Here is a 26,557-nt window from a genome sequence, read left to right as displayed (position 1 = left end):
ATCCATATAATGGAAGTCAATGGTAACCAAAACTGTTCGGTTACCAACATTCTTCAAAATATTGTATGTTACACAGCAGAAACTCATAAAGGTTTGGAACAACACGAGTAAATAATTACTTTTCAGTTCCTTTCAACATTAATATGGTAATATAAGGTGCCAAATGAATTTAAAGTCCCCCTTTAGTCAATAATTTGATCAAACTAATCTTTGATCACCAAAATGGCATATTTAAAAAATAAAAAATCCTGTGAGGCTATGACAAAAAATTTGTCATGCCTTCAAATAGCTTGTAACTATGTAACTAAGTTATGTAGTTATGTAGCACATAACTATGCTTGTAATGTAACTCTACACCCGTGCTTAATTTAGTATACAACGAACTATGAATATGCAAATGAGCCCCATCTCCACTCACTCATACAGGCTTGTCTACAAGTCGATGTTTCAGAATGGTGATGCATTTTATGTATTGCTCTCTACAACCTCGGACACATATCAGTAATTAATATGATTAGCTTTTGGCTTGACTACGTTATCAAACAGCTAATAATCTGTTGCTAATCTTACACAAAACATGTTCCCGTTCGCCATCTGAGTTAGACAGCTGCTTTCTAAAAAATCAACATCCTTACAAAAGCTTTGAACATCATAGAAAGTCAGTGGAGAAAGGCATATAGTTCATCATAACATCGTAATATACATCATACATGATTCTTATCTGAACAAAAAATTATACCAAGATAGCTATCCACTGCTTCGCAGCAGTTAATAATATGCTAAAGCCCAGCCATACCTTGATGTGATTGGTTACAAGGTAATTTGTGACATAAGAAACTTTGAACCGTGTTTTTGACATTACAGTTTTAATGAGAAAATACTCAGCAATGGGGAGTAAATGACTTATGAATTTGCACATGGTTTGTCTTAAAGCATATTAGAAACACCACATATACATGAACTACATTAACAACTTGATTTTCATCAAGTATAAATGAAAGATATTTCTTTAGATAATTCAACTTGTTTTTTAAGATAAAAATAATCTGGACAGCCCATCCTGACTCAATGCCAACACACTTTCCACTGCGACATTTATCACACTCTTTATTGCCACATGACTTTATTGACCTTGTATTTTGTGCATTTATACATGGAATAACACTGGTACCACGTAATCTTATTACACAACTATGAAAATCTGAAAAGTTCCCTGAACCTTGTGCTACTTCTTAATACAATACCGTTTTAAAAGGCAGTCCACCAAACAGGTCCTTCATACTACAATTTTATTTGTTGCTAGTTACAATGTAACTAGACTTTAGCTACAGCATGGCAGCTTCTAGCAGTGCTTGTCAGCAGTTTCCATTAAATATTATTTTCTGTTCATGGCACTAAAAGTTCCTTCTTTCCCTGTGTTGATCACTTGTTGGTAAGTGTTTGCTAATTTCAGCAGCAAAAGTATTTATAACCACAGGTTATCGTTCTGAACACTGATCGTCATGGATATACTTTCGAGGCAGTCCAGTGAAAGTTCACAAAGTTCACGCTACGGTTCAAAGGCCAAACCAGCAGCAAACTCCACCAAAGTACGTGTAGGTCTTCCAGACATTCCTTTTCTCAGGTATGGGACTTCATCCTTATTGCTCATGACCCCGGCAATGTCGAGATGAGCCCAATGATCGACTGTCACAAACTCTCTCAGAAAGGCTGCAGCGGTGCAGGCTCCACCTGAACTGTGAGGTCACAGACCAGTTCAGTGTCATGGCAACCAAAAACAAGCACGGTAAACACTACAGATTACAGATAACAAATACCGTGCTAATCATAAGCTTGTGGTCGGGTAAGATTTTATAATGTTTTTGAAAGAAGTCTCTTATACCTATTAAGGGTGCATTTATTTGATAAAAAATAGTTATTTTGTGAAATATTGTTACAATTTTAATGTATAAATGTATTTTAAATTAATTTAATTTATTCCTGTGATGGCAAAGTGGAATTTTCAGCATCATTACTCCAGTCTTCAATGTAACATGATCCTTCAGAAATCATTCTAATATGCTGATTGCTGCTCAAGAAAATATTTTAGGTTATTATAAGTTGAAAATGGTTGTGCTACATATTTTTGTAGAACCCATGATTTTCAGGATTCTTTGAAGTTCAAAAGAACAGTAATTATTTGAAATATATATATTTTTAAAGCCTCTTTTGATCAATTTAATGCATCCTTGCTGAATAAAACTATTAATTTCTTAATAACGCATGCAATAACGAAAATAATTTAATGGGTAAATGTAATGTAGACATTTTCCTATTGAAACAGGAAGTTGGGTCGGGACATATCGAAGAGGGTCATATATGTGACCCTGGACCACAAAACCAGTCATAAGTCGCACGGGTATATTTGTGGCAATAGCCAATAAAACATTGTATGGGTCAAAATTATCGATTTTTCTAATGGCCAAAAACCATTAGGATATTAAGCAAAGATCGTGATCCATGAAGATATTTTGTATAAGATATCTAGAAGATAAATTTCCTACCTTAAATATATCAAAAATGCATTTTTGTGAGTGGATGCAGCAAAATCGCCAACAGATATGGACAACTTTAAAGGCGATTTTCTCAATATTTAATTTATTTTACATCCTCAGATTCCAGATTTTCAAATAGTTGTATCTCGGCCAAATATTGTCCTATCCTAACATACTATACTTCAATGGAAAGCTTATTTCTTTAGCTCAATTTTATCTCAATTTAAAAAAAAAAAATTACCCATAAGACTGGTTTTGTGGTCCAGGGTCACATATGGTCTGAGTATGTACTGCATTTGATAAGAATTTCTCGACCATTATAAATGAATTATATGCGCTATAAAGTATGTATGTGTAATAGGAATACAATATGGACATGCTTTATTTACCATGTTGGTAAACATTTGGATGTTTGGACTTTTTTTTAAATATCCAAAACCTTTAGTTCACATTACACCCCAGTAAAACCATGATCTGCTACTTGCTATCGCTAGTCGATGGCCGGTGGAATTAGAGGGAGGGAACATATGAAAAAGACTGAAACCGTGTGAATTAGCATTAATGAGTGTGCATGAGTGCATATGTACCGGCTGTATTTTCCAACGTTATTCAGATCTGCCAGGGCACTGTCTGTTATTTGTCTGGTGTAGTGCTGAAACAGTGGCATCCTCCATACCCTGTCACCAGTAACAATGCTTGCCTGGGAGGACACACAGATCACATTATAATATGAACACATCTGCTCACCCAAAGCCTTACAAACTGAAAGAAATTATGGCAGTGATTATTGAAGTGTTATTCAAATCATTTTGAAAATCACATTCGAGTGACGTTGCTCATTACTTAATGCAGCCGCTCATTACCTTATGCAGCCGCTCCCACAGCCAATCAGAGTTGGTAAAGGCTCCTGTAGCAGCAGAACCTAAGGCCACATCCACAGCACCTGCCGGTTGAACAAAGACAGAGAAATCCTTAATACGATTACATGTGTACTTAAAAAAGCACCAATGTGAATACAGTGTGCATGTCTTTACCTGTAAGTGTGGCCGCATTGATGATTGCTCTGGGCTTGAAACTATGAGCATAACACAGAGCATCAGCCAAAATCAGTCTGCCCTCTGCATCGGTGTTGTCAACCTACCAAAGAAATACATTTCTTGCTCAGCATTTCTTTGGGCATTTGAGCAGAAACACCATCTAATGTAGGACCGTAAGGCTATTTGCTAAAAAAAATGAATAGGCTATTTATTACAGATAAAGTTTAACAGAAATGCTCTTTGATGGTATTTCATTTTATAAAAGTTAATAAACAAAAATAAACTTTTTAAAACTATTTAATATAAACCTTTGTTTTCTACATAATAAGTGTCCACTAAATGAAAATTTTATTCAGCAGGGATGCATTAAATTGATCAAAATTGAACAAAAATTAAAACACTTGACTTACAAATATAATTTGTTTTTTTTAATAGCTTTTGAATTAGCTTTTCATTCAAATATACATAATTTCTGCAAACTCTGTTTTCAACATCGATAATAATAATTTAAAAAAAATTCTTGAGCACCAAATCAGCATTTAGATTGATTTCTGAAGGATCATTTCAAATTCTACTTCAAAAATTTTGCTGTGAGTGGAGAATACCTGAATGGTTTTGCCATTTTTGGCACGGACAACATCACCAGGTTTGTTTGCTTTTCCACTAGGCATGTTTTCACAGAGTGGTGCCAAACCTGAAACAGAGATTGGTGAGATTTGTTTGTGTGTGAACAGTTATGAAAAAGCAGATGCTAAAGCACAGTGTCTCGTGCAGCGGACAGACCGATGATATTGATCGGGAGATTCAGAGCGGCTGCAGTCACAATAGCAGAACACACAGTGGCTGCTCCACCCATATCTGCTCTCATGGCATCCATGCCTGACGAGGGCTTCAGAGAGATTCCACCACTGGAAATGTATGGACACATAAATTGTGTGGGTGTTTAGACAGATGCTACTGATGTTTTCAGGTTCTGTCCAGGTGCAGTTACCTGTCAAAGGTGATTCCTTTTCCCACCAGCACAAGAGGAGGCTGTGCAGAGTCTGAAGTGCCTTTGTAATGCAGCTCGAGAAAGATGGGGGGCTCCTCTGAGCCTTTAGACACACTGAGAAAAGCCCCCATTTCCTCACCCTCAATCCAAGACTGAGGCCTTAAAGAGTGAGAGAGAAATATACACAGAAAAGTGAAGTGTTGAGTCATCATTAATGAACAGGGTGATTGACTTTAAAGAGGAACTATTGTGCTTTTTTATATTTACAACTTTCTTAAGTGTGTCATGTTGCTGTTTGAGTATGAAAAAGGTCTACAAAGTTACATAGCACAAACTCCACTCCAAAGGGAGTTATTCTCTATATCAGTAAGCACTGTTTCTGAACTCCCTAAAATGCCTCAATTGTAGTCTTGAGTTTTCTTCCGGGAACATACACATCACAATGTCCCTCATTTAAATAATTCCTGACCGAGGCATAATCAAAATAAAAAGGGCGAAGCCTCGTTGAGTTGCATTAGTAGTTTGTTGAAACTCGCAGTTAAGGTAAAGGGCGTGACATTTCTGAAACACGCTTGAAGCATCCTCACTCCCATCCGGGTCACGGCACAAATGAAACCGGTCCTACTCAAACTGCTCAGAGCGGGATTCAAACGGCAGTCTCCGGCATGGGAGGTGGGCATGCTAACAAGGACGCTAAAGACTGCAGTTGCTAGCGTCAGTCGCTAGCAGGCCTCTTGAGGCCAGGGGAGTGAGGTTTACACGCACAGCTCTTACTGGCCTATGATAGTTACACATAGTTCCAATGAACATTCACAAACATCTTCGCAAAGTTGTGTGCTACAAAAATAAATATTTGAAAATTAAGGTGTTTTTGAACATTGATGCATGAGCACATATCCTAGTAGACCCCAAAAATAAAAAATACTTTGTAAAAGGGCAAAATAGGTACCCTTAAATGAACTTTGACATCTACCTCTTGTAGACAGTGACTTTATGAGCAAAAGGTAACAGTTTCTGCTCTATAGTGTTTGCGAACACTGTGGGAGTGATGTGATTGGCTGGAGCTTCCATCAGCTGTCTGGCCAGGTTCTGCCCGTTCCCATACAGAACACCTTTCTTCCATGCTGAATCCACACTGCTAAGGAACAAGACAGAAATGAACTCACAAGAAAGAAGATAAAGTTTCAGATTTCTTAGTATGAGTGTAAGGTGCACTCTGTGTGAGGCTTTATTACAAATCATGCAATAAATTTCCCAAGAAATGGAATAAATGAATCTGTTTGGTATACCTCCCATGTGGTTGGGTCGTGACACGGACCTTCTTCTTGCTCTTCAGCTCATCATACTCAAAAAGCCCGAGCACAGCGCCCTCTGCAGCTGACTGTCCGTCTCCACAAGTGTCCACCTCGACATGAGCTACCTCCAGATCCTGAAGCTGCCTGCAGCCCACTGTACAAACACAGGCAGACATATTAGGAACATTTTAAATAGTGCATTAAAAACCATGTTCTCACTTTACAACACATGTGTTGTGAAGATCTGAACACAAAAAAACATGCTGTGATCACAATATTAAGAAATTATAATTTCGTAAGAAACTTAAGCCTATTTGGGACCATTTAAACATATGCATTGTGAATTTATTTCATGACAATTAACCTCACTGTATCCAAACATTTTACAATTGATTGCTTCTTGTCATTCCAATTTCCTTAAGTATTAAAGGCAGTACAACAAATACTACCATGACGTACCATTTAATTGTAAAATACGTATTTATACATTAGATTTCAGTAACTAAAAATACGATTTTTTTTTTTTTTTTGCAAAAATGAAGAGCAAAATTAGCAATCTTCAAAACTCATTCATTCTTAATTTTCATTAAGCCAAAATTATTATTTTTTTCATGTTATTTTGGGAGGAAATATTACTGAGACCATTCACCCAAACACATAAATGTCACTTACCTGACACAGCTGCACGAATGCTTTCCTTACAGTTGTCCCAGTTTTCGTTTCCACACACACCAGTGCCGCTTTTACCCAGGCCAACTACAACTACACTAGGGAAGTCCTTTAAAAGAAAAAGACTTGTGTAAGAATTGACTGATATATATGAATCTTGACATTACGCATCTGAAAAGGCAACCAAAAACATGTAGAAGTGAGTTCACACCTGATGTAAACCGTAGAAAATCCGACTCTTCCCTTTCTTCAGAGGGGGTCCAGATCTAGAGCAGAGAGGGGGAAATGAGTGGGCATGTGAAATAATGGATCGTGCGGAAAAGCGGATGGACGGTCCAGTAGAAATGCAAAGATCAAATGAGTGACTTACATCGACAGCATTTCTGACAGTTTTCCTGAGACGGTCCTGTCAAACGCCGCTGCAGCCTCCGTGAAATGGACCCCGTCATTGTCTAACCGTTTCTCATACACGCCTAGAACTAAACCCTGAATAAACCCATTCACACGCAACAATAAAAACAAAACAAATCGCTTGTTAGTGACCTCCATACACAGAGACATTTAGCTGACAAGCCAAGTTATGAAACTTACTTTTCTTGTGCTGGAAGTGATATTAGAGTCCGAAAACAGTCTACAGTTGTGTTTTCGGATTGCAGTAAGCAACACCCTTCTGAATGGTATCAACATCGTCTCTAAATGGATTTAAAAAAAAGACTCAACCGTGATTCAAGAGGTAACGTTAATTCTTAGAAAGCTTTACACGTGACATTGGAAGGTTCAGAATCGCGCATAGTCGCAGCTAATGACGTCAACAAAAGACGACGTTTTATTACAAAAATATAAGTCCCTAAAGGGATTATCATAGATGCTTGTTGTCGCCACTAAATATAAAATAAATAAAAAAACGTTTACATTAAGTTAGTTTACATCTCGCAAATCAGACTCTCTTTTTTTCAGAACTATGAGATATGAACTCGCAATTCTGATAATTATTTTTTCCCCCAGAATTACGAGATATAAACTCCAAATTGAGGGGGAAAAATGCTGAATTGTAAGTTAAAAAGTCTGGGTTGTTGGGAAACAGCTGACATAATCAATAATAAATTATCAAAGAGCACAGTTAAAATGTAAAAAAATAAAAATAAATCAGTGACACTGAAAGGCAAAAACAATATTTAGATCTTATCAAAAAATTGCATTTTATTCCACTTTATTGAACCTTTTAAATATAGGTAACGACAAAGACAATGCTGACAAAAGGTATCAAAGGTACCACTGAAATAAAATAATGTAATGCAAACAGTCCATATAAAGGATAAGTATTTGCATTAGTATTTAGCTTTGCAAAGCCCCTGTACTGCGCGTATTCCTTGCACATTTTTTTTGCAAGTGAACTAAAGAGGCCCGGGTGTGCGCTTATGACGTAGGCTACTGCGCATGTCTTTGACTGCGCGTAGGCCTGGCTTTAAATGTTTTCATTCTGTTCGCAACCGATATCGCTCTCTTGTCGCCGCCAATCGAAGCTAAAAGAAAAAGAAAAGAGTTACGAAGTCTAAACTCCGAATGTATATAGCGTTTCGAGCTCGAACTTAACTTGCACTTTGCAAGTGTGCTGATTTTGCGGTGATCAGGACTCAGGAGGAGCTTCCGTTCCGCCTCGCGTGCCATTAGGCCCGCTGACCCACATTCGCGAGACCGCTTGAGGAAGTGCGCGTATGAAATTCAGCACTGTATTTTTACACTACATTATTATTAAACCGTGATTATTCATCGCAGCGATGCATTGTGATCCCGGGACCGAAGGAGCTTAGATCTGACCAGGCACCTGTGTGGATGTGCGAGTGTGTTTTTCGGTAGGTAATTACCAAATATACTTGTGTTGTTGATAAAGGCGATAGTTCCGTGGTGCATACACTGTTGTGCAGGAAAACCCAGACATAGTATAAGATTTTATTTTATTTATTTTTTTAAAAGTCTTAAAAAGTAGTACTATCTCTTAAAGTGTATATATCACTGTTTATACACTGACGTGCCATGTTATTTTTCAACATGCACTCATGGTTTCGTTTGGATGTTTTCTCACAACGTCAGTGTCCTTGTTATGAAGGTTTGAGTGTTGTAAATGAATGATTGGCATGTTTACAGTAACTGCTTTTGCTGTTGCAATTTACATGTAATTATTGGGTTGAACTGAAATGATGAGCAGAATGTTAGAGGGTTGAGATGCATGACTGCATGCTTTAAATGCACTTCATTAGAGGCTCTTAAATTATGTAATAAACTGTGACTTTTGAATTAGCAAGTAAAAAAAAAAAACTAACAAGTAAGATTATATCCTCTCTGACATGTTTATGTTGAGTAAGCAGTCATGTGACCTCCAGTGCCATGTCCATCAATTAACCTTTCACCTCTGAGTGACCAAACAGATTCACAGAAAGAAATAGTGACCAAACAGATTCACAGAAAGAAATAGTAGGCTATTAAACTAAACTGTTCATTTGTCATTCAGTTATCTTCTGTTTTGTGTGTCTGCCGCAGACTTTCACATTGGCAGGTCCTTTTCTTCAATGTCTTCCCAATGCGTCAGGGTGTTTTTAATCCCAGACTGATCCATGAGACGGCGTTATCATGAGTTCCAGAGACAGGTAAAGCAGAAACAGTATTCACTTACGTACACTACCTTTCAAAAGTTTGGACTTTTGAAAGACCTTTGAAAGAAGTCTCTACTCACCAAGGCTGTATTTATGTGCTCCGCACAGTGAAAACAGTAATACAAACCCAAACCTTTGAACAGTAGCGTACTTCTTCAAAAAGTATTCTGACTCTTTAATATAGTACAACAGAAAATATGTTTGGATTTTTATTTGTATAAATTCATGTATGCATATGTTGACATCCTGCTTATTAAAATGTAGTAATTTAACACGCATTATTCACACTTGAATTTTCAGTGTCCCACGTTCTGCGCTTACATTTTAAAGAAAGTACAGTATGTTTGGCTTGACTTTAATTTGTATTCTTGAGTCCGTCCTCAAATTAAGTCTATTTTTATTCTATTCTCTCTATTTTATAAAATAGACATCTGTGGAGTTTACATATTTACATATTTAATGTAAATTTAACATATTTACACATTACATATTTAATGTAAAAAAATGTACATTAAATATGTAATGTTATATCTATCTATCTATCTATCTAGTTTTAAGCATTTTCCACATCTATTCCAAAATAATATCTAAAAGCACTAACAATTTAAATAATGTTTTATTTGTGAACAATTCTTTTTAATAGTAAACTTATTTTCGGATTATCAGTCATCAAGCTCGGTAAACACCGGTTACAGACACCAAAATGTACCTTTAATTCCACCAAGCTGATTGCTCACTAAAAAAAAACCCCACAGTCAACATGTTTTCAGGCCATTTCAATCTTGAAAGCAGTGATATCTAAGTGGCTGAGTTGTTTACTTTTTAACTAGTCTTCATGCAGACCGATTTGTGAACAAGCACGAAAACAAGAGGTGGTTTTTAGCACAAGAACCAATCATATCACGATGGAGGCATTGTCAAAACTCACTAGGCTCAGGAGAGGCACGAGAGACGCGGACTCCTGCTGTAACTTAACCTGCTTTGTGTTTTTATTTTTGTAATATGGATTATTTTCTCATCCAATTTAAGGAGGCATTGTCTCCCTTGCCTCCTTGGAGGAAACGTCCCCTGATAGACATGTAATTGATTTACAAAAAAAGAATAATTGTTTTCTATCAGACACAGAATAAATGTGTTTATTTTCCCTGTTTTAGGGATGATGGTAGTGTTTTTGATGGGCTGATGGATGATGATGAGAAAGATAAGGCGAAACGGTGAGTTCAATTGCAGATTTTGATTGTTCTTCTGTTTTATAACATGAAATATTATCATAATAGAAATGGGTATAAACATCATGTACATCAAATAGTTGTCATGTTGATGGACTACTACTAAGCACTACTAAGTTGTTAACAACCACTTGCTTAACCAACACAAAATAGGTGTCGTTTTAAAGCTTAGAAGCGTGGCTTTACAGTGAAGATAGGGAATATGACCTTCACTAAACAAGTGCTTTTAAACTTGCTGATATTAGAAGTGCTCTTATTTTCATAGTGAAAAAATAATCCGTAAAATCATAGTAGCCTACATAACAGATGGACTTGTCATATGCCTTTGAAAAGGTCCCAACTAGCAGAATACAAGAAGCATATTTGTTTCAGTTAGAGGCCAAACTATACCAAGTATTTGTTTGAAAAATCGCCACCGACGCACGTGTAAACATATGATGCTTTTTTGCCATTTTTTGGTTTCGTTTGTAACTTTGTGAAATATTAGTAAACCATAGTAGATTGCATATCTTTATTTTGGGCAGGTGGTTTTGAATGAGCCCGAACACAACATAAGACAATGCGTAGATCACAGAGTGACATGACTTGTTTCTTTGCTAAAGCTATAGGACTTCCAGGATCCAATCACATCGGGATCATGACGCAGTGTATTCCTGGTTGATGATCATCATCTCATTACTTGTTACTTATTCTATGTACTTTTATTGTGGTGTTACACAAGTAAATAGGTCTTATGTTCAGTAAAATCACTTGTTTTGAGGGTTTTTGGGACCTTTGGTTAATTATGTTTAGAAATAAATGTCTAGCCTACTTAATCCATTGCATGTCTTGAAGACATTAATACATAACTACGGCGTGCTCCCTTCATTTTTCCTCGTGTGTCTGCTGCACGTTTTGTGCATGAGCCGCAGGCACCTCAAAACCACGCACTCTAATGACGACCTTGCTTAATCGATTGTCGATTAATTATCATCCCTAGTCTGAAGTGAATAATTTTTTACTGGGTTGGGTTCTTAACCATTTTGCAGCCTTGTCTTATGCTTTGTTGCTTTATTATCTTTTTTTATATCTCTACTGTCACAGAGTTTCGAGAAATAAGTCAGAGAAGAAAAGGCGAGACCAGTTCAATGTCCTCATTAAAGAACTTGGCACCATGTTGCCTGGAATCACACGCAAGATGGACAAATCTACAATATTGCAGAAAAGCATAGACTACCTGTGCAAGCAAAAAGGTGAGGCAAAAAAATAATAATTCAAGTTCTAGACAGAACAACAGGGGGATTTGTTGTTTGCAGTGCTCTGGAATAATTACAGATCTGCGTTATTGTTTTGCCATGCGCACTACAGATGTATGTGTGATTGGGTAAAGTGTTCAACTGCTGCAAAAAACAACAACTAGAAAATAGACAAATACATAATGTCATGTGATTTACATGTGGAATGCTTTAATCATCACGTTTCATAATTAATTTATCACAGCTATAATTGTAATCTTCATTAATAATCATGCAATTCTACTACCATACTATTCATGCAATTTCTGAAGAATGTGTGTTGTGAGCTTTATGCAAATGTTCTGTATGCATGGAATACTTGGTGATCTACCAAAATGCCAAAAGAGTGCAGTATAAAACATATCATACTGCACAGAATCCCATAATGCTGTATGCTTAACCTTCCATTCTAGATTCACAGTTATATCACCACTGATTTTTAACAGCTTCCACACTCCTTTTTCATTTTTGTGATAGCTGGACTTTACTCGTGAATAAAATATGCAGTGTAACGAGGTCCTGTGACAACAAAGCTGCATACTACTGTAGTGTTTTCTGCACCACTGCTCAATCTACTGTGCAAAAACAAAGGAAATTATATTCAATGCAAATTTGACAAAAAGGCATACTGTAGGAAGCGCTGTACTTTTTATTATTATTATTTAGTACATATTTAGTTCACTAAAGCTATTTTGCTATACTAGTATTCAGAACTGTAATAACAAACACTGTAATACACTACCTTTAAAAATGTTGGGGTCAGTGAGGTTTTTTTTATTTTAAAGAATTTAATACTTTTATTCAGCAAGGGTGTATTAAATGTATCAATTTAATGCATTTAATACATTTATAATTTTACAAAATTGTTCTGCTGTTCTTTTTAAACAAAGCATCCTGAAAGAAACTCTGTTTCCACAAAAACTGTTTTCAACTTAATATTTCTTAAGCAGCAAAGCAGCATATTAGAATGATTTCTGAAGGATTGTGTAACTGAAAAATTGAGTAATGGCTGATGAAAAATGTATCTTTGCCATTGTAATAATATTTAGCTATATTTTGGCTTGTTTCCACTGAGTGGTACGGTACGGTACGGTACGCATTTATTTGCGTTTCCACTATCAAAAGTTGTGAATGGTACCAAAATGCAGAACCGTACCGTACCACTTTTTAGGTACCCTTCCATTGGGGTACCTAGCACAGTGGAACGGTACTAAAAGGTGGAGCTAGACTCACTGCAGGACGTTGATTGGTTGACAGGGAATCGTCACTTGCGCGTGCTACAAGAGGAATGACAACATAAGAAGCGCCATTTTTTAATATACAGTTTAATATAATACTACTGTTACTGTATCACGAAATGTAATTTTAAGAGTTTTTCAGGCGAGAATGTAGTGGTTTAAAGCTCAAATCTGTGGTTTATTTATAAAGATGATTTTTTTTTTCCCCGGTTGTGAGATCCATGCGGTCAGCGGGCGCTCGGCGCTCATGTTTCCCGGCTGGATGAGCCTTTCCTCGGCTAGTTCTTCTGACGTTAGCCGCTGACGGTAGTGGTTAAACATGAGATATAATTCGTCTTGTGTAGACCTAACGGGCGATCTTTGGTCTCGTGAATATATAATTCGTTCCCTGTCAATCGTTTTGGCTGCGGGCTAAGTTTAGTTTCATATTAACGTTATAGGCTATTTGTATTTAACTTTACTGTTGTAATGTTAGACTAGAGCGCTGCATTTGGATATTTGACTGAATTGTTTGCTTTGTGTCTTATTGTATAGCTTCTTGTACCTTTTACTTAAACTTTTATATTGGTTATTATTGATAAAACTGAAATTTTACAAAAAGAAATATGGTTTCTTGTCATTTTTTTATTACAAGATTATCACTGATGTTTATTGCAACATTTGTACAAATGCATATATTGCCTGAAATATGTTTAATTTTTTTTATTTAAACAAAAAGAGGTAACGTTAGGGTTGTGTTTTAAATTTCGTTTTGTTATAAATAGAATAACGAATAACGTGCAGTGAATAATCAATATATGCGTTGCGCATGAACCACATTTGTGTCCCTATAATGTTTAATTTATTTAAATGAAAACGAAAAGAGGCAGAGTGGTGTTTTATAACATATTTCGTTTTATTGTTGCTTAAAATGTACATACAGAGTAACAGAGATAACCGGAGTAGCAGAGCGAGCTGAGTGACGCTTTTAAGAACGCGCTGTACCATTTGCATGTAGGAGCACATGGCAAGTAGCCTACAAACTTTGCGTACTTGATATTGAGAAGCCTAATGTCGGCTCTTGTCTTCTTGTGACAAACATGTCGAGGAGCAAGAACAAGATCTGCTGTATGTCATCCATTGTAGTTTACTATGTTCTTCTTCGCGCGAAAATGACGTCGATCGAAACACCACGCCTATCAAGTAAGGGTACTGTTGGCAGTGGAAACGCTAGCCAGATCATGGTTAACAGACCCGAACCGTACCGTACTGCTCAGTGGAAACGAGCCACTGTTTTACTGTATTTTTCAGTGATAAAATGCAACCTTGGTGAGAAGAAATGTCATTAAAAAATGGAAAAAAAATATTTCTGACCCAAATCTTTTTAAAGGTCTCTAATCAACTTAGACGTACAGATCCTAGGACAACTGGTTACAAGGATGTGTTTGTGTTCACATACAGAAAATGCTGCACAATCTGAGTCGAGTGAGATCAAGCAGGATTGGAAACCCCCATTTCTTAGCAATGAGGAGTTTACACAGCTGATGCTAGAGGTGAGACCCCGCTTTGGGCAAAATGTGTGTGTTTGTGTTTCTCCTTTGTTTCGTTCTGTTGTGAAAGATGGTTCCACTAATAGAATATGAGTGCATCATCATTGATGTTTAATGTTTATCATTTTTCATACATCACTTCTAGATTAAATTTTTAGTTTAGGATTGGAGCTGTTTTAAGTAGTGTGCTTTTTTTTTTTTAAGGCGCTGGATGGATTTTTCCTAGTGATGCTGACAGACGGCAACATAATTTACGTCTCGGAAAGCGTAACCTCTCTGCTTGAGCATCTGCCTGTAAGTGAGAGAGTATGTGTGTGTTTAGTTGTGTGAAGTCTGTTTAAATAGTGTCCTGGAATTGTTAGATATTTGTATCAGTCATATGTTCATATATAATCGTATTTGTTTCAGTCGGACCTGGTGGATCAGAACCTTTTGAACTTTCTTCCAGTGGGGGAGCATGAAGAAGTGTATAAAGCGCTGGCCTCACACCCAGACATTGAGAAACTCAACTCTGATTACCACAAGCGTGAGTGTCCAACCTCAGTCACTTCCAGATATCTGTTCTGCTGTGGTATTTTAAAAAAAAACTGTACAAATGTATGCTGCCTCTACCTATTTTCACTGTAACTCTGTGATCTCAATTTAGATTGTCATGCACCTAAAGTGTTTTTTTGGTTTGTTTGTTTTTCTTAGCCAAGAACCAGATGGAGTTTTGTTGTCACATCCTCAGAGGATCTGTGGATCCCACAAAACCGCCTGTATATGAATATGTCAAGTTTATTGGCAACTTTAAGTCACTTGCCAACAGTGAGTGTTTGTTTTTCCTCTTGATCTAGACTCACTGAATACGAAACCATATGTTAACTGCATTCATTACTGCCCTCAACATATGTTTGTACTGACAATTTCCCTTAACACAAATCTCCACTTTATTCCTCTTCTATTCTTTATTCTCAGTGCCTAATGCAACCCGGAATGGCCTTGAGGGGGTTTTGCAGCGTTCTTTGCAGCCGGCCTTCGATGATCCAGTCTGTTTTATTGCTACTGTGAGGCTCGCCAAACCCCAATTCATCAAAGTAAGCAGATAATCAATCAGAAAATCCAGAGAAAAAGTAGATCTGCATTACAAATGCTCTCTCTGAAAGCAGATAACCATTGTCATGCATCGTAATAAGGTATTACTTAACATTAGTATTTACACACTAATATTGACACAATTGATTGTGTACAGGAGATGTGCATGGTGGAGGAGCCCTATGAGGAATTCACATCTCGACACAGTCTGGAGTGGAAATTCCTCCTATTAGATCACAGGTTTTCACAATTACTCACAATATCATTTTGTCCTTGTTTGTAACTCATCGTCCAGTTTTTTCTTCAATGAGGTCTGTGTGTGTCCTTGTGTTACAGAGCACCACCTATCATTGGCTATATGCCGTTTGAGGTGTTGGGAACATCAGGCTATGACTATTATCATGTAGACGACCTGCATTCGCTGGCCAAATGCCATGAGCATTGTGAGTATAACACGCACAAAAATACATTTGAGACTTTCATTAGGTACCATATTCTTCATGTCTTTCTCTTTATTTGTCTGCTTGCAGTAATGCAGTTTGGAAAAGGGAAATCGTGCTATTATCGCTTTTTAACTAAAGGGCAGCAATGGATTTGGCTCCAGACTAACTACTACATCACATATCACCAGTGGAATTCACGACCAGAGTTCATTGTGTGCACGCACACTGTTGTGAGGTACGCAGAGGCACATAAATGTCTACACCATCCAACCAGATACCCACATACCCCTTTTCCACCAGAATTGTTTGTGTTCTGGAGCCAGAGCCTGTTCTCAGCCAGGCTAACTGGAGCCTGTTGCAAACCAGCCATGTGATTCCACAGACTTGAGGAACGGATGGTGACGTAATGCACATGTGTTGTTCACCTGACTATAACTAGTTTAAAATCAAACATTGTGCATAAAGGTATTTATGCAGGCAATTTGGCACTTCTGTTTTGCTGTTCACAATACCAGGAGTGATTCTAGCATACCGGCAGCTCGCATAAACTCCCGGTACTCTTGTGTCCTTTTTGGTGATATATTGAAACTGAAACCGTTGAGTCATTCGCACTCTTGCACGTACAGTTTTATATATTTAGATAAAAAGAGCAATGCTGTGCAGTATTATTACACTGCTCAATGAGACTGCCATAGACAGCGACAGCATTTCTCCGCTACCCAGCTCTTTTCAAGATCAGCAAGTTTTTGTGGCTGGAGTTGAACCTCTTTTCTTTTTCTACACTCTTTTCTGCAGTTCTGCTCTTATTTTCAGTTCTTTTTGTCTATAGTTATGCCGAGGTGCGAGCGGAGCGGAGAAGAGAGATGGGTATAGAGGAGTCTCCTCCTGAACTGACTGGAGACAAGGTGAGATGCTTGAGACAGAAACCGCTCTGAAATAGTCCACTAATGTGGTATAATGGACATGCTGTTAAATGGCTTATCTTAGGCAGATTGTGATTAAGTATTTTCCACAACATTAATGAAAATGGCCAGGTCATTAATCATTTTGAGGTTATCGCATTGGCGGTTAACTGTGGCTGCTTCTTGAATGATTAACATTCATGTGCGTCTCATTTGCAATAAAATATATTATAAAAAGAAATCTTTATTATATAACTTATTTTCCAAAAGTTTAAATTAATTAAATTGAAGTATTATTAATTTATTTATCAGCAAGCATGCCTTAAATTGATCAAAAGTGAAGACATTGTATTCATCAAAGAAGCACAACTGTTTTCAACATTGATGATAGTAATAAAAGTTTCTTGAGCATCAAATCAGCATATTAGGATGATTTCTGGCACATCATGTGACTGAAGACTGGAATAATGGCTGCTGAAAATTCAGCCTGGTCATCACAGGAGTATTTTTTTTGTAGCATTTTGAACTAAGTATATACAAAAAAGTCATTTTAAATTAATAATATTTCACAGTATTATTGTTTTAACTGTATTTTGATCAAATGAATACCACCTGGGTGAGCATAAGAGACTTTCAAACACATAAATATATAAGTATTTATATTTTAGTCTGTATTTCCTCTCTCTCTCTGCATCTGTCTCAGATTTCTGGCTGTGAATCGCAGTTGAACACCTCCAGTCTGAAGGAGGTGCTGGAGCGTTTCAGTAACAGCCGCACACCCTCCACCTCCTCAAGGAGCTCCCGCAAGTCCTCACACACTGCAGTCTCTGACAACACCTGCACCTGTAAGCATTAAAACTAAGGCTTGGCATTAACTTTTTTTTGCTCACCAGCCACTGTGTCTAGTGGTTTTCCATTAGCCATTTGGCATTTTCATTGGCCACAATTTTGTAGGTGGGAAATTACATTTTATATGATTAAAGTTGACTGTGGCATGCTAAAATGTACTTGAGCTAGATTTACAACCCTTTTAAATGTAAATGACCACTGTACACACACCTCCTTCACTCTACAGATCCCCTTTATCAAAGAATCCCATAGGCTTACATTGGCTGTGATAGTAATGCTGTCCTATTGAGGGGGGCACGGGATAAGAAATCTTTGTCCACTCTTTTGCTCTCTGTTTCATCAGTTAAAATTATAATTAAATGCGCACTCCAAGCGCTCCACAAAGTAATGTTTGTTTATAGCCTACTCAATATCGATCCGGTGAATGCACGTTTAAACAGTTTATTATACACCTAAGTAATCACTGTTCTAAACTAATGCGCTGCTACATTGTAACACACACACACAAACATACAGACAGTAGCTTGCATGTCATGTACAGATCATACTCGCACAGAAACTTATTGTCAATGCTGTCCTGTGATTTACAGTATCAATAAAATAGATAAGAAACAAAAGTTATAGCATTTCTTTCTGTTTTTGAAGTAATGAAAACCCACAGCTTCACTGTTAGTAGAGAAAAGCTGCGCAGACAGGTAGGATTGATTCACACACGCAGTCGCACTCTCACTAATGCATTCAAATAAATGTAATCTCACTGTGCTACTTTAACTGAATCTGATTTAGGACAAGCAGAAATCTGTAAGAAATATAACAAACTATAGGCATTTATCTGATGAAAATTAGCTGTTATGTCAGAGCAATATCGCTCTGACATATGCCGCAGCTGTTTTTCAGGTGATGCGAGTTCGAGTCCCGGTTCAAGGTTCAGGCTTCTCAAGCCCACATCAAAGTTTGTTCACAAATTTTAGCCTCTAGCCTTTTAGTAATTCAACCCGTTAAAGTGGCCAGTGGGCGTGACTGTTAGACATCACTGCTGAAATCCACCCGCGTTTGGTGTTAAGTCAGTCAAGCCCTGATTAAAACCAAAAGCGTGCTGTTCTATTGGGTTTTCCTGATTTTGTGCCGTGTTGAAAGCGCTCGTATCTGTTTGATTTCCTCAGCAACTCCCTCCAAGCTACAGACTGATGTGAGCACTCCACCCCAGCCCGCTATTGATATGACACCCCAACGTCGTTCCTCTTTCAGCACACAGGTGAGACTTGCCTCTTCATCAACATCAAAGTATTTAATTATCTTACAAAACACTTCTAACTTAACCTTAATTACTCACCAGCTATGTGCATATCTTATTTGTTTTGACAGTCCATGAGTTCTCAGAACACCAATCAAACTGGATCTTCGGTCCAAATCAGCCAACATCAACCACAACAACCTCAACCACAGCAGCAGGTTCAACCTAATGCCCTGGTGAGAATTGTTTTTTGTTCAGCAGTTTCAGCTCAATGCCCTGCCCCACAATTAAACCCTTTGACACTTACATACAATCACACCGGTGAGGTTAGAACGTTCAGTGCATCACGTGATCAACTGCTAAATTCAAATGTGTTTTTGCGCTTTTTGGACGCCCTCAGCATTTGTCACACATCACAATTATTCAGTGTTTTCAACCACATAATGTTTATTTTAGGTTTCAGACATTTAAAAGCACATCATTTCTTGCAAAAAATACATTTAAAGTTTGTGAAATACACACTCATGTCTATTGAAACGGCAATAATAATCCTTTCAATTATAATTCGATGGCTTGTTTTATTCATATCAGATACACATTGTGTAGATAACTATATACATTTTTTTGAAAAATCATTTTCAAAAAATGTCTAAACACACATCTTTTTTTGTCAGTACCTGACCAATTAATACTAGCACTTACCTTTCCTATTCTATACTATTTGTTTTTTTCTTAAAAATAAATAAATAAATAAATAAAAAATTGCTGTGTACTGTGCTAGACTAACTGAGACTTGTTACAGCACTTGTATATTGTTGGTCTGATTGCTTCCATTGTTCTCCTCCTAAATGATTAAATGTAAAGTAACTATATAGTTTACTGTATTGTTTTCCCACTTCACCGGCAACTTACTTTCATGTATTTCGGGAGAAGTGGATGAATTTACGTGATGTAAAACTAACAGATCCTATTCTCTGAATTGCGGCACAATCTAACATTGCGGTGCCCATCACGCATTATAAATCAACTAACATGATCATCATAACGTTTTTTTTTTTTTAACGACAAAACACATTCACATATTTGAGAATCGGAATATCAGATAGTTCATGATATAGTTAACAAGTTAAGTTATACACAAGTGAATATTTTGAATAAAAAAGGAAAAACGAAATTAAAGCAATACATTTGTCACACAGCGCTATTGTGGCTGGCGGTGTGTCACGTGACAAGCATGATGCATCGTCATGGAAAGAATAAGGTGATGCGTTCTAAAATAACAGTCGCCTTAAACTCTTGGTGGGGGCTCAGCTAGAATATTTTTTTCTTAATTTTCTTTCTTTTTTTCAATGACACCATAATGTTTATCTTTCTGTGCTTTCTGAATGTAGTTCTCTGCGCAGTTGAATGCGATGCAGCACCTAAAGGATCAACTGGAGCAGAGGACACGCATGATAGAGGCTAACATTCAGAAACAGCAGGAGGAACTGAGACAGATTCATGAGCAGCTGCAGAGAGTGCAGGGTCCGGGCACTCAGGTACACACGCATAATTGTGTGAATGTTCGTATTGACCGTTTTGTTGTCATGGTAACAGAAGCATGTGATTCAAATGGTGTCTTTCAGATGATATTGCAGCAGTCGGGTGGTGGACTCAGCGTACAGTTGCCTCAAGTTGGAGGGGCACAGACTAACATTTTAGGGGTTGGGGCACAGACTGGGGTCATAGCTATACAGGGGCAAAATGTGACGAGTACAGCACACAGTGGGACTGTTCCACAGCAACAAGCACTTCCACAGCAACAGGCTCCTCGTTCCCTTCAGCAGAATCTACAGGGTTCTTCTGTTACACAGGTGAGTTTGTCTTTTTTCGGTTAGTGGTGTAAATGTTTGCTCTGGCAATGATTTGAATATGATTCTTTGTTAAAAGATTCAATGTATGATGATGATCTGAATTTTGGTCACAATTCAGTGTTTCAGATTCGGTCAATTCATATATTTTTTATATATACAGTGCTATGCATAAGTTTAGACACCCATGCAAGTTGACTAAAAAGAGGAATAAAAAATCACCTTTTGGAAATTGAACTTAATGCCTTAATTAAAAAAATTAGGAAAAATCCAACCTTTAAGGACACCAATTTTCTTTATGAATGAATAATGTATCGTAAATAAATAAATGTTCTTCCTTAAAATACAGGGTGCATAAGTTTGGACACCCCTATGTTAAATTCCCATAGAGGCAGGCAGATTTTTATTTTTAAAGGCCAGTTACTTCATGGATCCAGGATACTATGCATCCTGATAAAGTTCCCTTGGCCTTTGGAATTAAAATAGCCCCACATCATCACATAGCCTTCACCATACCTAGAGATTGGCATGGAGTACCTTCCATAAGATCATCTCTCAATGCAAATCAAACTAACTATTAGGCTAACTGAAATAAAACCATGCCAATCTCTAGGTATGGTGAAGGCTATGTGATGATGTGGGGCTATTTTAATTCCAAAGGTCAAGGGAACTTTATCAGGATGCATAGTATCCTGGATCCATGAAGTAACTGGCCTTTAAAAATAAAAATCTTCCTGCCTCTATGGGAATTTAACATAGGGGTGTCCAGACTTATGCACCCTGTATTTTAAGGAAGAACATTTATTTATTTACGATACATTATTCATTCATAAAGAAAATTGGTGTCCTTAAAGGTTGGATTTTTCCTAATTTTTTTAATTAAGGCATTAAGTTCAATTTCCAAAAGATGATTTTTTTATTTCTCTTTTTAGTCAAATCTAGCATGGGTGTCTAAACTTATGCATAGCACTGTATTATATATGTACACTACCATTTAAAAGTTAAGGGTCTGTAATATTGTTTTGCGTGTGTTTTTGAAGTAAGTCTCTTATGCTCACCAAAGCTGCATTTATTTTATTAAAAAATAATAAAAGCCGTAATGTTGTGAAATATTGTATATATATATTATATCAATGTTAAAAATAGTTCTGCTGCTTAATATTGGGATTTTTTGATCAAATTAATGCATCTTTGATAAACAAAACAAATCTTACTGACCCCCAACTTTTGAATGGTAGTTTATACAAACACACACACACACACACACACACACACACATATATATATGGTATATATCGCCAATCACAACTGTTGCAATTAGTTATTAAAAAAGATTGATTTACAGTTGTTAACACTCCTACATTGACTGTATAGATAAGTATCTTTAGCTGTGTATTACCTAGAAGTTTTTAAAAAGCCCATTAACAATGACATAATGTCTCGTCTTCCACTTCATGTGGTGACATCATCTAAATAGATGACTTAATTTTTCTGTCTCTCATTCTTTTTCTCAGCGTGGTCCTGTATATAATACCATGATGATCAGCCAGCCTGCCAATGCCAATGTTGTGCAGATACCCAGCAATCTGGCTTCAAAAATCAATCAGGGCAATGCAATAAACCGGTACAGTACATGTCTTTTATCTCCTCTCTCTTTTACAGGACACTTTCTAAAATATATGCTTATTATCGTTATTAATAATACAACTAATATTAATTATTTCTTTCGTTGCCTGACCCTGTCACTCTCAGGTTTCCTTCTGGGCAGCAGTTGGTCACCAAGATTGTGACAGCTCCAATGGCGTGTAATGCTGTCATGGTACCCACAACAATGTTTATGGGTCAGGTGGTGACGGCTTACAGCCCGTTTCCACAGCAACAAGGTCAGACACAGACCATAGCACTGCAGACTCAGTCAGCTGCGCCTGCAGAACAACAGGCTCAATCTACCACATTACAAACAAGTCAACAGCAGGGGGCGACGCAGCAGCCAACAAAACAGCAGCAACCATTTTTACAGGTAACAAAGCATGCACAGTTTCATTTTGAATCTTTTCAGAATTTGATTCAGTGATTCAGCATATATATATATTAATATATATTTATATATATTTTACTAATTAAAAAAAAAGTAATATTGTTAAATATTATGACAATTTAAAATAACTGTTTTCTAATTTAATATATTTTGAAATGTAATTTATTCCTGTGATCAAAGCTGAATTTTCAGCATCATTACTCCAGTCTTCAGTCTCACATGATCCTTTAGAAATCATTCTAATATGCCGATTTGATGCTCAAAAAACATTCATTATTATTATCAATGTTGAAAACAGTTGTGTTTTTTTAGGATTCTTTGATGAATATAAAGTTAAAAAGAACAGCATTTATTTGAAATATAATCTTTTGTAACATTATAAATGTCTTTACTGTAACTTTTGATCAATTTATTTCATCCTTGATGAATAAAAGTATTGATTTATTTTATTTATTTCCCCCCAAAAATGTAATAAAAATTATTACTGACCCCAAACTTTTGAACGGTAGTGTTTAAAGTTATAAAAGCTTTCTATTTCAGATAAATGCTGTCTTTTGAACTTTCTATTCATCAAAGAATCCTGAAATAAAAAAGTAAATAAATAAGTGTTTTCAACATTGATAATAATGATAAATGTTTCTTGAGCATCAAATCATCATATTACTGTAGAATGATTTCTGAAGAATCATGTGACTGAAGACTGGAGTAATGATGATGAAAATTCAGCTTTGATCACAGGAGTAAAATACACTTTACTATGTATTCGCATAGAAAACAGCTGTTTTAAATTGTAATATTTCACATTTTGGTAAGTTTTAATCAAGTAAATGCAGCCTTGTTTGGCAGAAGAGACTTTTAAAAACATCTTACCGTTCCAAAACCTTTGACTGGTTGTGTGTGTTTTTTATATATATATATATATAATATTATAGAGAACCACTGATCTGAACAAGCGGTTCATACAGAAACCATGTAAAACCACTTCCATCCATTTTTTTGTTTTTGTTTATTTCAGTCGCATGTGAAACATTTCATTCGACTTTAATTATTAAATAAAAGTGTTTGATGCATATCTAATTTTCTTCTGTGTATTTGTCAGAACACACGCCTTCTCCATGGCAACCAGTCTACACAACTGATCCTGCAGGCTTTCCCTATTCAGCAGCAAGGCACATTTACTCCATCACAGCAACAGCAGCAACTGAAACCACACACTCAAAAACAGCAGAAAACAACTCCTTCTCACCAGACTGACAGCACTAGTGCCCAGTCTCAGTAACATGGATAAACACAATGGCCAATCAGATGGAGGAGCCTGCTCGCATCATCTCTTCTGGATGTTTATTGATGCTGAGCTCATTTGAAACCTCTATGACAAAACGGCCCTTCCTGGCAGCGTCTGAAATGCTTTTCAGACAAGGAACTCCCTCAACGTGGCAGCTGCGAGGAACACAACACCACCAGATGGACGCTGTGGCAACCATGCAGAATGTCTCACCAGATCAACAGGTGGTTGCCAAACTCATTATTTATTTCAACAACAGAAAGTATAGGATTGCTAGCCTTTGCATCGCCAAACAGCAAACCTCGTTCTCAGGCTTTCATTGTAAACAGCCCAAAGAACTGTGTCTATCTGTACAGTCTCTGTACCATACAGTGTAAATACACAACCGTAAAGAAACAAAGCAAGATATTGAATATTTTATATGCTGCATGAAGTGTAAACTTTCATTTGTACTTCCAGTTTTGTTTTTTAAAGTATTACTTTAATTTTAACGTTTTTATATTATGCATATAGTGATGCTTTCTACTTTTAACCCTTCCCTTACAGTAGTCTCTTCACGTATAGTTAGGGTTCATAATAGATTGTCCTTGAGGTTTTTTAGAGGCACTAGAATTATTTTAGAATTTTTTTGGGGGTGGGAATTATTATACCCCATGTCTCTGACATACAAAAAAAAAGCCCAGTTTCACTTTATTTCTAATTATCAAAGACATTTGATGCAGAAGAATCAAATTTGACATTTTTTCAAGTGCCAAATTTTATTTAGTTTGTTTAAAAAAAGAAAAGAAAAAACTACTTCCAGTTTTTGAATGTTAATTGGCTTTTTAGCTGAGTCATAGTAGTCCACTAAAAAGTTTGTGCACCTTTTCCCTGTTACATATAGCACTTATTGTGTTTATACACACTAAAATAGTCCATCCTTCTAGTAATTGTGACCTAATGATTTAGTTTATGTGTGCATGGATGGTACTTGTATTTTTCAGAGAATAACACGCCATAAATAAGCTTTCAAATCCTCTTTCATAAATGTTCTCCCTTATGGCTTTGGGAACTATACAAGAAGCCACATCCAAGGCAGAGCATTTCTAAATGTGTTATTGAGGATGGTCTGGAATACTGTGGACCCATTCCCATTTTCAGGAAAATAATTATTATATTGTCCTCTTCCTCGTTTTATTTCCAAAGTTGTAATTTAAACCGAAGCAGGGTTATCGTGCAGCTGTAGAGTCTTAAAGTTAAGTGATCTTCCTTTTAACTGCTTGAATGTTTGTGTCTGTGTGTGTGAGAGAGAGAATTTAAAGTGCAAAATATCAATAACAGTTTGTGACTCTTCCAGTATCGCTGTGTGTGTATTAACCCCAGCGATGACCAATCAGTTCTTGCGTTGCAGTATCTCAGTATTCTAGATGTTTCCCCATTTTAGCTATATACCTCAGAAATGGATTTATATAAGAAGTATTCAAAGCAATTTTATTTTCATATGGCTAAAGACATTCGTGTTAAACAGTATTGCTGTGTATAGACCGGTAACACTGTTAGACAACTAGTTAGAGCTGAAAGGTATATGGAAACTGAACAGATTGTGATATTGTTGACTTCTGGAATTCCAAAAGTGGAGATACCCCTAAAGTAGATGGCCACTTTCCTCTAATTTGTCCTATTTTCTTTCATAGTTGTGTTGTGCGTTTCATTTTGTTGTGCACTGAAACCCCCAAGTGTGTTAGTTGTTACTGTTGGAACTGATGTTTGATTGTGTGTACAATCATAAATTACCCCCAAAAAAGCTACTGACCGGTTGAAGAGATAATTGATTATGACTTTAGATGCCATTCCTGGATATTTCAACCGTCTATATCCAAAATGAACTTATTTTTTACAGTTTGTATTCCTGTATGCAACCAAAAGAATGTGTGCTTCCAGAATATGATGGTTATTGGTTGTAGCCCCAGAAATTTGATTAGTGCTTCTGATTTCTGAGTAGAAAATCAGTGAGTTGAGTGAATGATAAAATAATAAATCATCAAGGGAGTAAATGTAAAAGTCTTAAGATGTTACCATAACCTTTTTATTATTATTATTTTGTTCATACTGAATTGCTGTGCACCAAAACCATGTTACCAGGTCATATCACCTCCAATGTGACTGAATTTGTTGGAATTGTCCTCTGTTGGTTTACCAAAAAAAAAAAGAGAATTTTCCCTCCACAATATTAAATCTTGAAATAAAGCAAACAATGTTATTCACATTGTCTATGTAGATTTGCTTTAAGTGACATTTATACTGCAAAATGCAGTACCAAATGGAATTGCCAAAATAATGTAATTGGTCAGACAAACAGATAGTCCCACCCCAAACTCGCACCATTGGATTAGCTGCTCCAAATTAAAAGCTGAAAATTAAAACAAACATCAATGTATTTTAACATCAACTGTAAC

General features: G+C 36.6%; 2 protein-coding genes across 4 annotated transcripts; one reads left to right on the top strand and one right to left on the bottom strand.

Annotated features, from left to right (window-relative positions):
- Positions 1 to 1,106: 1,106 nt before the first annotated feature.
- On the bottom strand, positions 1,107 to 7,339 carry lap3 (leucine aminopeptidase 3). 2 transcript variants are annotated; one of them, XM_084095920.1, is made up of 13 exons: positions 7,118 to 7,339; positions 6,897 to 7,012; positions 6,738 to 6,792; positions 6,530 to 6,635; positions 5,852 to 6,011; positions 5,536 to 5,700; positions 4,563 to 4,721; positions 4,355 to 4,479; positions 4,177 to 4,265; positions 3,569 to 3,671; positions 3,398 to 3,477; positions 3,122 to 3,234; positions 1,107 to 1,736 (listed from the first exon to the last, which is right to left on the bottom strand). In XM_084095920.1, exons 1-13 carry the CDS (start codon positions 7,211 to 7,213, stop codon positions 1,550 to 1,552), a joined length of 1,554 nt encoding a protein of 517 aa, XP_083952046.1. In that variant the 5' UTR covers positions 7,214 to 7,339; the 3' UTR covers positions 1,107 to 1,549. The 2 variants fall into 2 exon arrangements, with proteins under 2 accessions (XP_083952046.1, XP_083952047.1); XM_084095921.1 differs by having other exon boundaries at positions 5,536 to 5,697.
- Positions 7,340 to 7,951: 612 nt separating this feature from the next.
- On the top strand, positions 7,952 to 26,365 carry clockb (clock circadian regulator b). 2 transcript variants are annotated; one of them, XM_084093926.1, is made up of 21 exons: positions 7,952 to 8,379; positions 9,065 to 9,171; positions 10,332 to 10,391; positions 11,490 to 11,638; positions 14,359 to 14,450; positions 14,652 to 14,741; positions 14,856 to 14,973; positions 15,141 to 15,254; positions 15,405 to 15,523; positions 15,679 to 15,761; positions 15,858 to 15,964; positions 16,052 to 16,199; positions 16,794 to 16,869; positions 17,570 to 17,711; positions 18,879 to 18,970; positions 19,081 to 19,185; positions 20,353 to 20,487; positions 20,575 to 20,802; positions 22,314 to 22,423; positions 22,552 to 22,819; positions 23,937 to 26,365. In XM_084093926.1, the coding sequence occupies exons 2-21, from the start codon at positions 9,155 to 9,157 to the stop codon at positions 24,114 to 24,116; spliced, it is 2,433 nt and encodes an 810-aa protein (XP_083950052.1). In that variant the 5' UTR covers positions 7,952 to 8,379; positions 9,065 to 9,154; the 3' UTR covers positions 24,117 to 26,365. The 2 variants fall into 2 exon arrangements, with proteins under 2 accessions (XP_083950052.1, XP_083950051.1); XM_084093925.1 differs by having other exon boundaries at positions 20,341 to 20,487.
- Positions 26,366 to 26,557: the final 192 nt, after the last annotated feature.

The sequence above is a fragment of the Abramis brama genome, assembly GCF_963993115.1.
Source record: "Abramis brama genome assembly, chromosome: 2".
Classification (NCBI taxonomy): domain Eukaryota; kingdom Metazoa; phylum Chordata; class Actinopteri; order Cypriniformes; family Leuciscidae; genus Abramis; species Abramis brama.
This window is presented reverse-complemented; position numbering and strand designations above follow the sequence as displayed.